Source organism: Scyliorhinus torazame, chromosome 15, assembly GCF_047496885.1.
Source record: "Scyliorhinus torazame isolate Kashiwa2021f chromosome 15, sScyTor2.1, whole genome shotgun sequence".
Lineage (NCBI taxonomy): Eukaryota > Metazoa > Chordata > Chondrichthyes > Carcharhiniformes > Scyliorhinidae > Scyliorhinus > Scyliorhinus torazame.
In genome coordinates, this window is record NC_092721.1 from 119,223,262 (window position 1) to 119,238,512 (window position 15,251).

Genomic DNA, 15,251 nt, shown 5'->3' on the forward strand with positions numbered 1-15,251 from the left:
CAACCCTGCCTGCAGCATCAGGACACCAAGCTAAAAATGCCAATCATTTCACTGGAATGACACTTCAACCTACATTTAATTTTAATAAAATCTATAGGTCTCCCACTGGAACCAAAATGGGCATTCTACTGCAATAAAAATCAAGCAAATACTCGAATAAATACTCAACCCCCACAGCTGCTTTTTTTTAAAACCTCCCACTGGGAAAGGGTTTGTTCAGAGTGTTTGTGGTGAAAGATTAGATTCTACACAAAAGAGGTTTCGAGACTTAGATCTGAATGGATGGCACCTTGGCTGTCTTAGATGGACCATAGGTAAGGAGCAAGCTGATTATCAACTGCAGCTAAATAGCCTGTGTGGGGAGACCTGCAAGTGGTAAATGGAGAGGGAAGTAGCAGAGAGTGATTGAGCTCACAGGGGGTGATATCCATGAAACAGGAGACTTAAGCAGAGGCTCAGCTTACTTGACTTCTCAGAACAACAGTCTCTCCAGTGACTTGGGTTGTAGAATCAGATGATGTAGCAGACCTGCCACCCTCTTAGACCAAATGGCCACAGTTGTGAAAGTGACCACCACTCTCAATACCTTCTCCTTTGGATCCTTCCAAGACACATCCAGAATCTCCAAGTTGATTGGGCACACTGATAGAATGTTTGCCAGAGCTGGCAATTAAGCTAACTTAGATGCCAGTCAGAATTAACTGGCACCAACTAGATCAGGGTGACTTCTCACAGGTTCAAATTATACATATGTGGAAATCCACATAATCCCAGATGAATTGTGGAGACCAGCTTCATATAGATCATTAAAGCAGGCTGCTGTCCTTTTGAGTGTCCAAAGTCAATTTTCATGATTGCTATCTCCATTCCAAATCTCCCAACTCCTCCCAAATTCCATTTTTGGATTTGGCCTTTAAATACCGGAGTTGAACTCGGATTATATGGATCCACATGACACCCACTGCCATGCAATCAATGCCAAACGCAGAAGTAAAATGATAATAAGGTGCTTGGATTAAAATGTCAGATTTCCTGTGTGAAATTGGACACACGGTTCCCAACACATCTTAAAGTTAATATCAGGGTCATAATATCTAATCGCTTTCCTCAGTGTCATAACATTTTCTATCCTTCGGATGAAAATGGTTTATGACTTCCTTCCTCACTTCTGACTTGCTAATTTTTTTGAACACCTATTTGAATTTTTGTTACATTGAACAAAGTATGAACAGATTATAACTTCATAAATTGGCATAAGCAATACTAAAAAAAGAACAATATCAGTGAATCACTTCGCACAAATACATTTCTTTAAAAATTACTGGGTAGTAAAGTACAATACACAATTGCCTTTCTGTAACTGTTAGCCTGCATTGTGTACCTACCTGTGGTGAATGATATCTGTATACATATGTACCCTAAATGCGTAGGCCCCTTTAAAACCGGGTTTAGAACCCTGGGAGACACCGCCTCTGGCTCCGCCCCCAGGAAGCTGTATATAAGGTTACGTTCAGTAGGCAGCGTGCAGTGAGCACACTTCTCGGCAGCTGTCTGGTTTTCTGGTTATTAAAGCCTTTGTAATATCGAACTCCTCTCCTGAGTCGTAATTGAGGGTATCTCAATTTAATAACCAGACTACATCAAGATGGACAGCGGTCTAACGCCGGAGAAGCTCAATTTGGACGCTCGGTCATTTTTAAATACTGAAATTTTTAAATACTGGCTCCGGTGCTTTGAGGCCTATCTGAATTCCTTAGAGACTGAAGTAGACGGACCTCGCAAGAAAGCTACGACGTATGAAACGGCGGTCAAAATGCTACAGAAGCGCTTCGTAAAGCCGATAAACGAGGTACACGCCAGACACTTGCTCTCCACCTGCCGCCAGCGTTCCGGGGAAATGCTAGATGAATACTTGGAGAGACTCACCGCGCTCACCAGGAACTGCGACCATAAAGAGGTGACGGCAGAAGTCCACATGAACTTACATATTCGTGATGCTTTCGTGTCTGGTATCCGATCCACGTACATCCGGCAGCGGCTCCGAGAAGACGGGGCGAAGGACCTCCAAGGCATGGTAACGCTCACCTCTTCCCTGGAAGCGGCCCACCATAATCTCGCACGTACTCCGCGGACCTTGCGAACCTCTCTCGATCCCCTCCAGACTCGGCTACGCTTGAGGCCTGCGCCGCACGGAGACCCGCTCACACCGGGGGCCCCCAATGCTATTTCTGTGGGCAAGGCCAGCACACACGCCAGCGTTGCCCGGCCTGCTCCTATCTGCGGCGAATGCGGAAAGAAGGGGCACTTCGCGAAGGTCTGCCTGGCTGTGCCCAAAGGCCAGAAACAAAAGTCTCATCGGGCCCAGAAATCGAACTCCCGGGACCACAGGCCACGCAACGCGGCCGCGCGGCGTCGGCCTCGTGTGAGTCATGGGTGCGGCCAGCTTGGCGGTGGCCATCTTCAAAACTCAAAACGTGCGACCGACGGCAGCGGCCATTTTGCGAGTCCGATTCAACCGAGGACTCTCTGACTGCCCACAACTAGGAGCGATGATGCTCGATCAATCTCGGCCGAAGCACCTGCAAAACTCAATGATGCAGGTTCAAATCAACGGCCGCGACACCTACTGCCTTTTTGACTCCGGGAGCATGGAGAGTTTTATCCATCCAGACACGGTAAGACGCTGCTCCCTGCGCACCTATCCCGCCTCCCAAACTATCGTCCTCGCATCTGGGTCTCATTCGGTCCAAATCACGGGGTATTGTGTCACGAACCTCGCGATCCAAGACGCTAAATACGCCCGTTTTAAACTTTATGTCCTCCCTCCTCTGCGCCTCCCTGCTGCTCGGTCTGGACTTTCAGTGCAGCCACCGAAGCCTGACCCTGAAGTTCGGCGGACCCCTGCCCCCACTCACGGTATGTAGCCTGGCGACACTCAAAGTTGCACCACCCCCCTCTTCGCAAACCTCACCCCCGACTGTAAGACCGTCGCCACCAGGAGTCGGCGGTACAGTGCCCAAGACATGACTTTCATCAAGTCAGAGGTTCAGCGGCTACTAAAAGGGGTCATAGAGGCTAGCAACAGCCCTTGGAGGGCACAAGTACCGGTAGTCCGCTCCGGGGAAAAACAATGTATGGTGGTAGACTATAGCCAGACCATAAACCGCTTTACGCAACTCAATGCGTACCCACTTCCCCGCATAGCAGAAATGGTGAACCAAATCGCCCAGTATCGAGTATTCTCCACGGTCGACCTAAAATCGGCCTATCATTAACTCCCTATCCGCCCAGAGGACCGCCCCTATCCAGCCTTCGAAGCAGCCGGTCGGCTCTTCCACTTCCTCAGGGTCCTTTTTGGTGTCACAAACGGAGTCTCCGTTTTCCAAAGGTCAATGGATCAAATGGTGGACCAGTACGGCTTACGGGCTACATACCTTGGTCAACGTCACCATCTGCGGCCATGACCAGCAGGACCATGACGAAAACCTGAGGAAGTTCCTCCAGACCGCCCGGGCCCTCAATCTGATACAATAAAAAGAAATGCGTGTTCCACACAACCCGGTTAGCCATCCTCGGCTACGTCGTGGAAAACGGGGTCCAGGGCCAGACCCCGACCAAAGTTAAGGAACTTCCCCTCCCCCGTAGCCTCAAGGCACTCAAACGGTGCCTGGGGCTCTTTTCCTATTATGCCCAGTGGGTCCCCAGGTATGCGGACAAAGCCCGTCCACCCATTAAGACCACGGCTTTTCCCCTGACGGCTGAGGCTCAGTCAGCCTTCAGTCGTATCAAGGCCAATATCATCAAGGCCACCATGCACGCGGTGGACAAAACCATTCCCTTCCAGGTAGAAAGCGACGCATCGGACGTCGCCCTGGCTGCTACCCATAACCAGGCGGGCAGACCGGTAGCGTTCTTCTACCGAACCCTCACCGCCTCGGAAATTCAACATTTTGCAGTCGAGAAGGAGGCACACGCCATAGTGGAGGCTGTGCGGCACTGGAGGCACTACCTAGCCGGTAGGAGGTTCGCCCTCGTCACCGACCAATGGTCGGTCGCCTTTATGTTCGATAACGCACAACGAGGCAAAATAAAGAATGATAAAATTCTGAGGTGGAGAATCGAACTCTCCACCTACACGTACGATATTACATATCGTCCGGGGAAGCTCAACGAGTCCCCAGATGCCCTGTCCCGCGGCAACGAGTCCCCAGATGCCCTGTCCCGCGCCTACGCGCAGAAAGACCGCCTGCAGGCCATCCACGATGACCTCTGCCACCCGGGGGTCACCCATTTCATCAAGTCCCGCAGCCTACCTTACTCCACCGAGGAGGTCAAGTCCATGACCAAGGCTTGCCAGATCTGTGAGGAGTACAAACCGCACTTCTATCGACCAGACAAGGCCCGCCTGGTAAAGGCCTCTGGGCCCTTTGAGCGACTAAGCGTGGATTTCAAAGGGCCCCTCCCGTCCACCAACCGCAACACCTACTTCCTCACTGTCATCGACGAATTCTCCTGCTTCCCATTCGCTGTCCCCTGCCCCGATATGACCTCGGCCTCCGTAATCAAGGCACTGCACAGCATCTTCACCCTGTTTGGTTTCCCCACTTATATCCACAGTGACCGGGGTACACCGTTCATGAGCGATAAGCTGCATCAGTATCTGCTCAGCAAGGGCATCGCCTCGAGCAGAATGACCAGCTATAACCCGCGGGGAAACGGGCAGGTGGAGAGGGAGAACGCAACAGTTTGGAAGGCTGTTCTTCTAGCCCTATGGTCAAGAAGTCTCCCAATCGCCCGCTGGCAGGAGGTCATACCCGATGCCCTACACTCCATTAGGTCGCTCCTCTGTACGGCCACGAACGAGACCCCTCACATCCGTTTGTTTGTCTTCCTCAGGAAGTCCACCTCTGGGGTCTCGCTTCCACGTTGGCTGACGACTCCTGGATCAGTTCTACTCCGGAGGCACGTGAGGAGCCATAAGACAGATGCACTGGTCGAGAGGGTCCAACTTTTACACGCAAACCCTCAATACGCCTACGTCGAGCACCCCGACGGCAGGCAGGACACAGTTTCCCTGCGAGACCTGGCACCCGCTGGCTCGCCCACCGACGCCCCCCTTCCACCGACGCTCCCCTCCACGCACCGGCGGTTGGCTCCGACAGCGCCCCCCCCCCCCCATAGCACCCCCCTCCCCCCAGCTGGCACCGGTACCTAGTCATCCCGGATACCCCCCCCTGCTCCAACGCGGGCAAAGGCTCGGACAACCGTGCTCCCGGATATACCACCACCGAGGACGACCGTATCCGCCGCACCACCGCCGGAGCTGAGAAGACTGAACTTGTAATTCCACTTCACAGTCGACGGACTATGCGTTTTTTTTAAACAGGGGGTGAATGTGGTGAATGATATCTGTATACATATGTACCCTTAATGCGTAGGCCCCTTTAAGACCGGGTTTGGAACCCTGGGGGACTCCGCCTCCGCCCCCAGGAAGCTGTATACAAGGTTATGTTCAGTAGGCAGCGTGCAGTGAGCACACTTCTCGGCAGCTGTCTGGTTTTCTGGTTATTAAAGCCTTTGTATTATCGAACTCCTCTCCTGAGTCGTAATTGAGGGTATCTCACTACCTCATGTTAAAATCAATGCATATTTTGTGGCTCAGATATGGCTGAGACAGGCTATTCAGAATAAATATGTGACAAGTCATTGACATAGGTTTCCCTGGTGCAAATAGCAATGTAAAATATCCTGGAGCTAGTTAACAACAAATGCCGCTGCTGTTACTTGATGCCGCCAGATTCTTATTGCGAATCTATGCAGTTGCCTTGCCAAAGTAGGTTGTGTGAACTCTGTTGATCCCGAACTGATACCTAGCCATTAATGGGGCTGTGGTAGCAGAGGTCTCGCACGAGTCACTTTGGTTCTAGGAATGGATTTATTAAATGCTACCCAGAATGTAAGAGAATAAAAGCAAACAGGTATAAACAGTAAAATATTGCCGCTGAAGGAAATCTGAGACACAAAACAAAAGCTCAGCAGGTCAGGCAGCATCTGAGAACGTCTCAAACTTGATTCAATGACAATGGTCATATTTAAGCCAGAAATTAGAGTACATAATCTATGATGACCCTTCTGCACAATATTGAGTGAATGCTGCAATGTCAGTAATGTCCTTTCAGCTGAGACCTTAAAGCAAGGTTCCACCTGCATTTGCAAGTGGACATGAAAGATCCCACAGCATTATTTGAAGATAGGCAGAACATTCTCCTAGTTTCTGGATCAACATTCATTATTTAACTGATAATTTGGCTAATTATCTTATTGCTGATTGTGGGAACTTGATTATGCAAATGATCTGCTTCATTTTTCTACATTACATCAGCAACTAGACTTCAAATATTACTTAATTGGCTGGAAGCTCTTAAAGGTGCCAAGTTGGGACAACTAGTAGAAAAAACATTGAATAATAGTAAATAAAATTATTATTTCCATTCTAATATTTCAATTTGGATTAGTTCAGTAGTTTAAAAGAAAGAATTGAAAAACTGCAATAACTAAGAATACAGGGGGATTAAAAAACACAAAGGTTCACTGCAATTTTTAATGTGGTGGGTTTGGGAGCATCCAAGTTCACCTTCTGGAGAAGTGGGGCCAGAGGTGCCCTCCTTCAGATTGGGACAGCTACATAAAGTTAAGGTTAGTTGACCAGATTTCCCAGGGTTCAGGTTCAGAGAGTGGACGTAATCAGATCAAGCAGGTAGGTGAACACTGTTTATGGGGCAGGAGTAGCAGCAGCACTGCCCCATGACGCCTCAAATGATTCTTCTGACACGATAGGCCGACCCACCCCTCCTTCTCAACACCAACAACCTAGAATCTCGCCTGGATCTCCCCTCCATCTTAATTGCCAGTCCATGTCTTACCATCATCACATGCTCCTGCTCAGTTTTCAGAAACAACGAGGGCTTCTGTGTCCCAATAGTTCGTGTGGTGGTGGAGGTGGGGAGCCTCCCAGCCACTGAGCCAGAAGTTCCGGGTTCAAGTCACACCTCAGGACTTAAACAAAAATTCCAATTAAGGGGCAATTTAGCATGGCTGCCACTCCCAGTGCAGACTTTGGAGTTGGGAGGTAGTTGCTGTGGTGGAGAGTGGCTGCTGCTGCTCTCTCTCTGTTGCTCAGTCTGCGGCCTGTTCCATTGCTGTTTTCGGCTGAGCTGCCTGGAGCGAGGAGGGTAGGGAAGGAAGGAGGAAGAGACGGGAGGAGAGAAGGACAACTTTCAACATCAAGGTGGGAGTAGAGCCCTTTGGGCAGCCTGTTTGTTGGGCCCTTCCGGGCTGAGGGCCCGGCCCTCCAGCCGATTAATATCTGCCTCCAGCAATGACGAAGCCAGGACAAGGGATCCACCAGACGTGCTGTTTGCTGCTGAGCTGCCTGGAGAGAGGAGGGAAGGAGGAGGAAGAGAAGAGAGGAGAGGACAGGAAGAAGGCAACTTTTAACAAGGGGGGAGTACTGCCTGTCTGCTGGGCCCTTCCCAGCCCTCCCATCCATCAACGACTGCCTCCAGCAAGGACAAAGTCAGGACAGGGAGATCCAGGAGACGGTGTGCTTGCTGAACCCCTCCTGGGCTGCAGACCCACTCGCATACCAGCAGCTTCCTTTGGTGGGGAGGACGTCTGATTCTTCAGTGTAGTCATAGAATCATAGAAGTTTACAGCATGGAAACAGGCCCTTCGGCCCAACCAGTCCATGCCGCCCAGTTTTTACCATTAAGCTAGACCCAGTTGCCTGCACTTGGCCCATAACCCTCTATACCCATCTTACCCATGTAACTATCTAAATGCTTTTTAAAAGACACAATAGAATCATGGTCGTTCCATGGTAGGGAGCATGAACTGTGGTTTTGCTGCACCCTTTATGGGCTAGTGCGGAGAGGGTAGCGCTCTGACCCCTGCCCCTCGACGTTACACCGTGCCCCCAGAAGAAAACAGAAATGATTAAACGTGTTTCGACCTCTGAGCAGTTGCAGTCCCCCGAGCAGGACGCCTCAGGATCGAGGGCTCGTTCCGCTAGATGCAATTTTGTCCCCCGGAGGTGTTCGTTTTCATAACGTCGGAGGGCTGTGGCAGATCCCTGACCTCAAGGTTATTGGGCGGTGGTGGCAAGGAGAGCCCCCCCTCTCCATCGCAGCCTCCGACGGCGGGCGTCCCCATCTCCATCGCGGACCATTTTCCGGAACTGTTCCCAGATCTATCCAGTGGCCAGGTGTCGCAAGAGGAGGCGGGGCCTGAGTCGCCGCCTCCCTCTGGCCTGATACCCAGAGAGGATCCTGCGAGGAACCCATCTGTCGACGATCCGGGGGGGGGGGGGGGAATTGAGGCAGACCCAGCACTAGTTGGTGGGTCTGTGCCGTCCGTCACACTCAATGTGGTGGAGGACTCGGTCCCAGACGGCGACTCCCGGGAGGAAGATGGCTGCTCGGTGGGGTATGGTTTTGGGTCCATCTGTAGTGTGTGGTGACTCCCTCGTGCCCAACACCGAATTCCCTGAGGGGAACTTCGGGATTTACTATATGCCAATCGTGGTCACCGAAACTGAGTGCAGTAGCCCTTGACCGGTGGTCAGACATGGCTCTGTTCATTACGTCTTCCCACACCTACGTTAAAGAGGCGAGAGACGCGGACGCCACTGAGAAGTGCTGGCTGAAATCTTTTCACACCGGGCTCCAGGGGGATCTGAGGGGCACACACTCCTCTGCTCTCTCCGAACTCGGCAAAGTTGGCACTTTACTGCTGACATGGAGGTGACCATAGCCAACCTCAACATCAACAGCAGCAGGGACGTGCTCCGCAAGTTCTAGAACTTCTTGGTCCTCCGGGACAGGACGTATGCGGCCTGGTCCTGCAAGAAAACCACACCGCTCCGGAAGACTCCACTCCACATGGCTCCTGGAGTGACGAGGGGGTTCTACACGAGACACCTAAGCTCACATTTAGGCAGTGTGGCTATCTTGTTGGCCCCACATTTTCAGCCAGAGATCCTGGCGGTCACGGAGCCAATGCCAGGCCGGCTGCTGCACCTGACGGTCCGCGAGGGTGGCGAGGTACTTCATCTTGTGAATGTCTATGCACCCCAGGCTGGCTAGCAGCAGACGACGTTCTTCGAGCAAGTATCCACTCATCTTGACACCATCGCCACGGGTGAGCGCATCGTCCTTGGAGGGGGATTTTAATTGCACCCTCGGGAGAAAGCACCGCCTCAGTAGCCAGTGCAGCTCTTGTGCAGTGGTGAAGTTAAGGAACCTGGTCGGGTTCTTTGACTTGGTGGACTTCTGGCGGACTCGCTATCCTGACTCCAGTGTCTTCACTTTTGTGGGGCCTGGGGTCGGAGCGTCCAGAAGCATGTCAGGGTTATGCGAGGTGGTCGACAAAGAGGCTGAAATCCAGGGTCGAGGAGTTGGAGAAGGAGGTGCTCGACCTGGAGTCACATCTCGATCAGCCCGATGAGGACCCAGCCCTGCGGCTGGTGTACAGAAAGAAGAAGGGCACGCTGCGGGACCTGCAATGTATCGGGTCCCATGGCGCGTACGTGAGGTCGCGGATCCAGATCCTCACAGACATGAACCACAGCTCCCCCTTATTCTACTCGCTGGACAAAAGGCGCGGGGTCCGTCACCAGCTCCTTAAGCTGCTGGTCGACGACGAGTCCCTCGTCTCGGATACGGAGGAGGTCAGGGCCCAAATTCAAAACTTCTACAGTGCCCTTTGCTCCCTGGATCCGTCCAGCGAGGATGCTTGCAGAGATTTGTGGGACGACCTGCCGCAGGTCAGCCCGGAGAGCGCCGAGAGGTTTGATACCCCTATAAGCTTGGGGGAGCTGACAGGCACCCTCGAACGCCTGTCCAGGGACAAAACGGGCTGATCGTGGAGTTCTTCAGGGTGTTCTGAGACCTCATGGGGAGCGACTATTCGGGGGTCCTGGGGAAAGTATCCCAACTGGGCAGATGCCCCTCTCATGGCGTAGAGCCACCATTACCCTGCTGCCAAGAGGGGGGATCTCCGCAACCTTAAAAACTGGCGACCGGTCTCCCTCCTCAACATGGATTATAAGATCTTTTCCAAGGCGATGTGTTTGCACCTTGGCACCGTGCTGGGCCACATGATCCACCCTGACCAGTTCCACACGGTCCCAGGCCGCACAATCCACGACAACATCCATCTGGTCCGGGACCTGGTCCATCATTCCCAGATGACTGGTCTGTCGAGTGCTTTCCTTTCCCTTGATCGACAGGGTGGATCACGAATGTTTATTCGGGACTCTGAAAGCATTCAGGCATTTCATCGCCCGCATCCAACTTCTGTACACTGCTAGAGTGACTCGTTAAGAGTCACGGGTCCCTGATGGCGCCCCTTCACTTTGGCAGAGGAGTGCGTCAGGGCTGTCCCTTGTCTGGCCATCTTTATTCTATTTGTGTGAAGCCTTTCCTGCGCCTCCCGTGGAGGAGGTTGTTGGGGCAGCTTCTGCGCAGGCCGGGGATTGGGGTGGTCCTCTTGGCCTGCACTGATGACGTGCTCCTCATGTTCACCGACCCTGCTGACCTGTGGAGAATGTGAGAGTGCCAGGCTGTGTACTCCACTGCCAAGTGTTCCGGACTCCTGATCGGTCCGTGGCAGATGGACCCCCTCCCAGAGGAGCTCAGGCCTTTCACCTGGAGCAGGACGAGCCTCCTCTACTTGGGAGTCCACCTTTGCCCGGCTGAGGAATCCTGGCCGGCTAACTGGCAGGAGCTGGAGATCAAGTTAACCGCTCGCTTGAGATGCTTGACAGGACTGCTCTGAGTGCTGTCTTACAGGAGTCGAGTTCTCATCATAAACCAGCTGATAGCCTCTATGTTATGGTACCGGCTGTTCATTTTGACCCCTTCCCCTGACCTTGTCACAAAAATCCAGAGAATGCTTGTAGAGTTCTTCTGGGACAAGAGACTACACTGGGTCGCTGCTGAGGTTCTGACACTCCCGCTTAGGGAGGGCGACCAGGCGCTGGTGTGCCTACGCACCCAGGTGACGACCTTCCACCTTCAGAACATGCAGCGATACGCTGAGCCCCCTCTATGGTGGTGTGCCGTGGCAACGCATTTCTTCCGCCAGGTACATGGCCTGAATTATGCAGTTCATAGATCTGCAGGGTCTTTGTTTCCCTCTGCAGGCGCTGCCCATCTGTAAGCAGGACCTGCTCAACGTCTGGAACATGGTTGTCTTGCGCCGTAGCTCCACCCCCCACGTCAGGAGTGGTGGCTGTCGTCAGGGAGACGCAACTCAGGAATCCGCAACTCGAGTGGCTGACGGGGGAACGTGCTGTGGCTGCCTGGGTGACCAGGATCGGGGACACGCTGGGTGGTGGAGGAGTGGGCTGGATGACACCCCATGAGTTAGCACAATGCGTGGCGGTGCACGTCTGGTTTGCAGCCAATGCTATCCGAGACCTCAAAACGGTCGTGCTCGGACGCGATGGCACTCGCGGTTTGGAGGACACGCAGGTGTGCGGTGGTATCCCGTCTGGGCGAACCCCTGCCTGGACGGAATTCCACATTGGCCACAGGCCCTGAAACCTCCCTCGGGGTGCCCCACAATCCTAGCCGCCTCTCAATGCCCTCTGTACTTTTTTGCACTGCACAAAGAGGTTTCCTCTACGGGCTGCTGCTGCACACCCTTCTACTTCGTACTCTCGCCCGTCTCCCGGACACGCAATGGCGTACCTTGTTGCTGTCCGGTGGCGGAATTCCCCTCTGGAGGTCCCTCTATGGAGTCCTCCTCCTACAATCCTGGGGGCGTAGAGAGGAGGGTGTTGCATGCAGCAGTCACGTACAATCACCGATTGCACCGGTTCATGGACTCCCAACAAGCCAGCCATTTTTGCAGTCTTGTGGAGTCCGCGGACCATGTCTATATTACATATGTTAGGTTGCACTCTCTTTTTGGTTTTCTGACCAATCTTTTGTTGACATTTTGTTTGCACTTCAGCTCCACACTCCTGATCTACGGGCACTCTGTGCGGATAGGGGAGGGGAAAGCGGAGGACCTCCTTGTGAACCTGCTCCTGGGCCTGGCGAAGTGTGGCATTTATAGGCCCCTCTTCCGCGGCTACATTCGCGATCGGGTGTCCCTGGAAAGGGAGTATGCGGTGTCCCCGGGCACAATTGAGGCCTTCCATGCCTGGTGGGCACCGCAGGTGTTGGGGTGCTTTATTGACCCCTTTACTTTTTTAATAATAATCTTTATTGTCACAAGTAGGTTTACATTAACACTGTAATGAAGTTACTGGGAAATGCCCCTAGTCGCCACATTCCGGCGCCTGTTCAGGTACATGGAGGGAGAATTCAGAATGTTCAAATTACCTAACAGCATGTTTTTCTGGACTTGTGGGTGGAAACTCCGGAGCACCCGGAGGAAACCCACGCAGACACAGGGAGACGTGCAGACTCCGCACAGAAAGTGACTGAAGCCGGGAATCGAACCTGGGACCCTGGTGCTGTGAAGCAACTGTGCTAACCACTGTGCTACCGTGCCACCGCACTCTAATTTGATGTTTTTAAAATTTCCGTTGATCTTTGTTATGTTCGGGCAGTGCCCCTAACAGGAGCGGCACTTTTTACTTTTTCTCTAAGTTTGTTTCCTTTCTTCTATTCTGTTGGTGGACCTCAAAAGAGTGGCCAATCTACCTGTCGAGCTCAACTGTAAAACACTGAGATGTTGATTAAATGACAGAAGATACATCCATGTGACAAAATGAATCATATGAGCGAAATCACAGAAATGGCAATATAAAACAGAGGCAATATGAATAGCTAAAGGTGGCTAACTGTGTAGAAAAGAGGAGCCGGTTCCAATGGCCCAGAGTGTGATGGAAGAACCGTGCTGTTTGATTCTAATAATGAAATGCATTCTGCCAGCAGGAAGCAGGAGTCTCTCCAGCCTGTTGGGTGATCAAGATTTCACACAAAGGCTCGAATAAAGAAAAAGGTTTGACACTTTAGCAACTGTAGCTTCATTACTTCATAAACGTAGAATAGTTTTCAAATGTGGCAGGACAATTGCTTCACAGCTCCAGGGTCCCAGGTTCGATTCCCGGTTGGGTCACTGTCTGTGCGGAGTCTGCACGTTCTCCCCGTGTGTGCGTGGGTTTCCTCCGGGTGCTCCGGTTTCCTCCCACAGTCCAAAGATGTGCAGCTTAGGTGGATTGGCCAAGCTAAAATTGCTCTTAGTGTTCAAAATTGCCCTTAGTGTTGGGTGGGGTTACTGGGTTATGGGGATGGGTGGAAGTGTGGACTTTGGGAGGGTGCTCTTTCCAAGAGCCGGTGCAGACTCAATGGGCCGAATGGCTTCCTTCTGCACTGTAAATTCTATGATCTATAACTATGGGTGTACCTATAATTTAAATATTTCCAATAAAGACAGTTTAAAAGTTTGAATTACTGGATTAGAATTGCCTCTCTTTACATTTACTCCCTGCCTCTTAGATGCATTTTGCTTTTTTATTTGGTTGCATTAGCTTCTTCCAGGACTCTAGATCTATATCAAAACTCCGAAATGAAGCCTTCAGTGTTCTTGTTGCGATTTCTTTGACTGCCATGAGAGCACACCCCAGACTCATAGAATTCTCACAGTGCAGATGGAGACAATTCGGCCCATCGATCTGCACCAACCCTCCGAAAGAGTACTCATAAAAAGAGCACTCCACCCAGGTCCACTCTCCCACCCATTGCCCTCCCCCTGCTCTATAACCCGCACATTCCTGGACACCAAGGAGCAATTTAGCATGGCCAATCGACCTAACCTGGACTTTGGACTATGGGAGGAAACCGGAGCACCCAGGGGGAACCAATTGCAGACATGGGGAGAACTTGCAAACTCCAGTCACCCAAGACTGGAATCGAACCTGGGTCCCTGGTGCTGTGAGGCAGCAATGCCACCGTCCCACCCGAAAAGATAAGTGTCAGGCGTACTGGTTACATGACTATGCAACTGGAATGTGACAGAGAGGAATTTCTGAATGATGTACAGGCCTGTTAGGTCAGAAGTGACAAACTAGTAGCAGGTGTTCAAACCCACCCATCCAATGGAGCTGAACAAATAGGCAACTTGTGAAACGGAAATTTATATCTAAACTTTTTTTGGAGTCCTACTTCTTAATGTAACTAAAACCTCATCCAGACCAAATCTGTATCAAGGTTTTCCAGTTTTATTTATTTATTTACAGTTCCTCTCGGGAATGCTCTTTAACTCGATAGAACTGACATCTCGTGTTGTTACATGTGATCATAGCTCTACAATCATGAAGTGGTATTTTGTCCTTTTTCAATCAACCTTGAGTTGGTGATGGATGGAAAGATTGACTTCATTACACCAGGGCATATTGTACACAAGTTTAAGCATCTGAAAGGATTTGGGGTTGGAGGTTGTGGCGATTCACTTTAAAACACATTTTGGCAGCAGTGCAGAGAATTTACAGGCGGAGCAGATGACAGATGCTCTCCCGACCAGTCCTTTGAAGGGTATTTTAAAGCGGGGGGGATTTATAAGGCGACCATTTACCTCCCCACTTCCTGCTTTCTCAGCCAGTGGCGCCACTGAGTGATCACTCACATGACGGCACAATGTCACTTACCAACAAGCTGACCAGATAGAGGCGGAGCAAGAGAGCCGGGTGACGGACGGCGCGCGGGCTGACCGGGTGGCGGGGGGCGCGCGGGCTGATCGCCCCCATTGTCCCAGCGGCAGGCTCGCCAGCGCGCGCACGCACCAGCGGCCACCCCGCCTCCAGCCGAGCTGCACATGCGCACACCGAGCAAGCAGCTCCTCCCCCTCCCCAGGCATGAATCAAATTGACCAATCCACTTTTTTCCAACTTGGGCGTGACCAGATCTTTCAAAACGAAGGAGCCGTTGAAACGACTTGAGAAACCCTGTGCCCAGTGAGGCAACGCGTGGCAGGAGTCGGTGGGCAGATGCAGGCCAGAGGTCGAGCCATGATGTTTCCTGGAGTACGTCCAGTCAGAGTTGGTAAAACACTGTCAAGACATTGGGGTTCCTGCCGTGTTGGGTGTCCTGATACACAAATGATCCAACACGGCTGCAGATGGTACAACTTTTCTTTCACATTACAGCGCAGTACAGGCCCTTCGGCCCTCGATGTTGCGCCGACCTGTGAAACCACTCTAAAGCCCATCTACACTATTCCCTTATCGTCCATATGTC

The 15,251-nt window shown here is 51.9% G+C and overlaps 2 protein-coding genes across 4 annotated transcripts in view; one reads left to right on the forward strand and one right to left on the reverse strand.

Annotated features, from left to right (window-relative positions):
- Positions 1 to 14,820, reverse strand: part of mfsd9 (major facilitator superfamily domain containing 9) — a 71,435-nt gene extending 56,615 nt beyond the window's left edge. The window contains exon 1 of one of the 2 annotated variants that reach the window (XM_072476636.1): positions 14,663 to 14,820. In XM_072476636.1, the coding sequence (XP_072332737.1) occupies positions 14,663 to 14,761 (99 nt within the window). In that variant the 5' untranslated portion in view covers positions 14,762 to 14,820. The remainder of the gene's footprint in view (positions 1 to 14,662) is intronic. The other variant, XM_072476637.1, reaches the window with a different exon arrangement.
- The window catches only part of tmem182a (transmembrane protein 182a), a 151,158-nt gene that overhangs the window by 13,116 nt on the left and 122,791 nt on the right, over positions 1 to 15,251 (forward strand). The window contains exon 1 of one of the 2 annotated variants that reach the window (XM_072476641.1): positions 15,008 to 15,037. The exons of the other annotated variant lie outside the window; for it this stretch is intronic. Within the exon in view, the coding sequence (XP_072332742.1) occupies positions 15,023 to 15,037 (15 nt within the window). The 5' untranslated portion in view covers positions 15,008 to 15,022. Of the gene's footprint in view, positions 1 to 15,007; positions 15,038 to 15,251 lie in introns of those variants that run through there. 2 annotated transcript variants of the gene reach the window in all.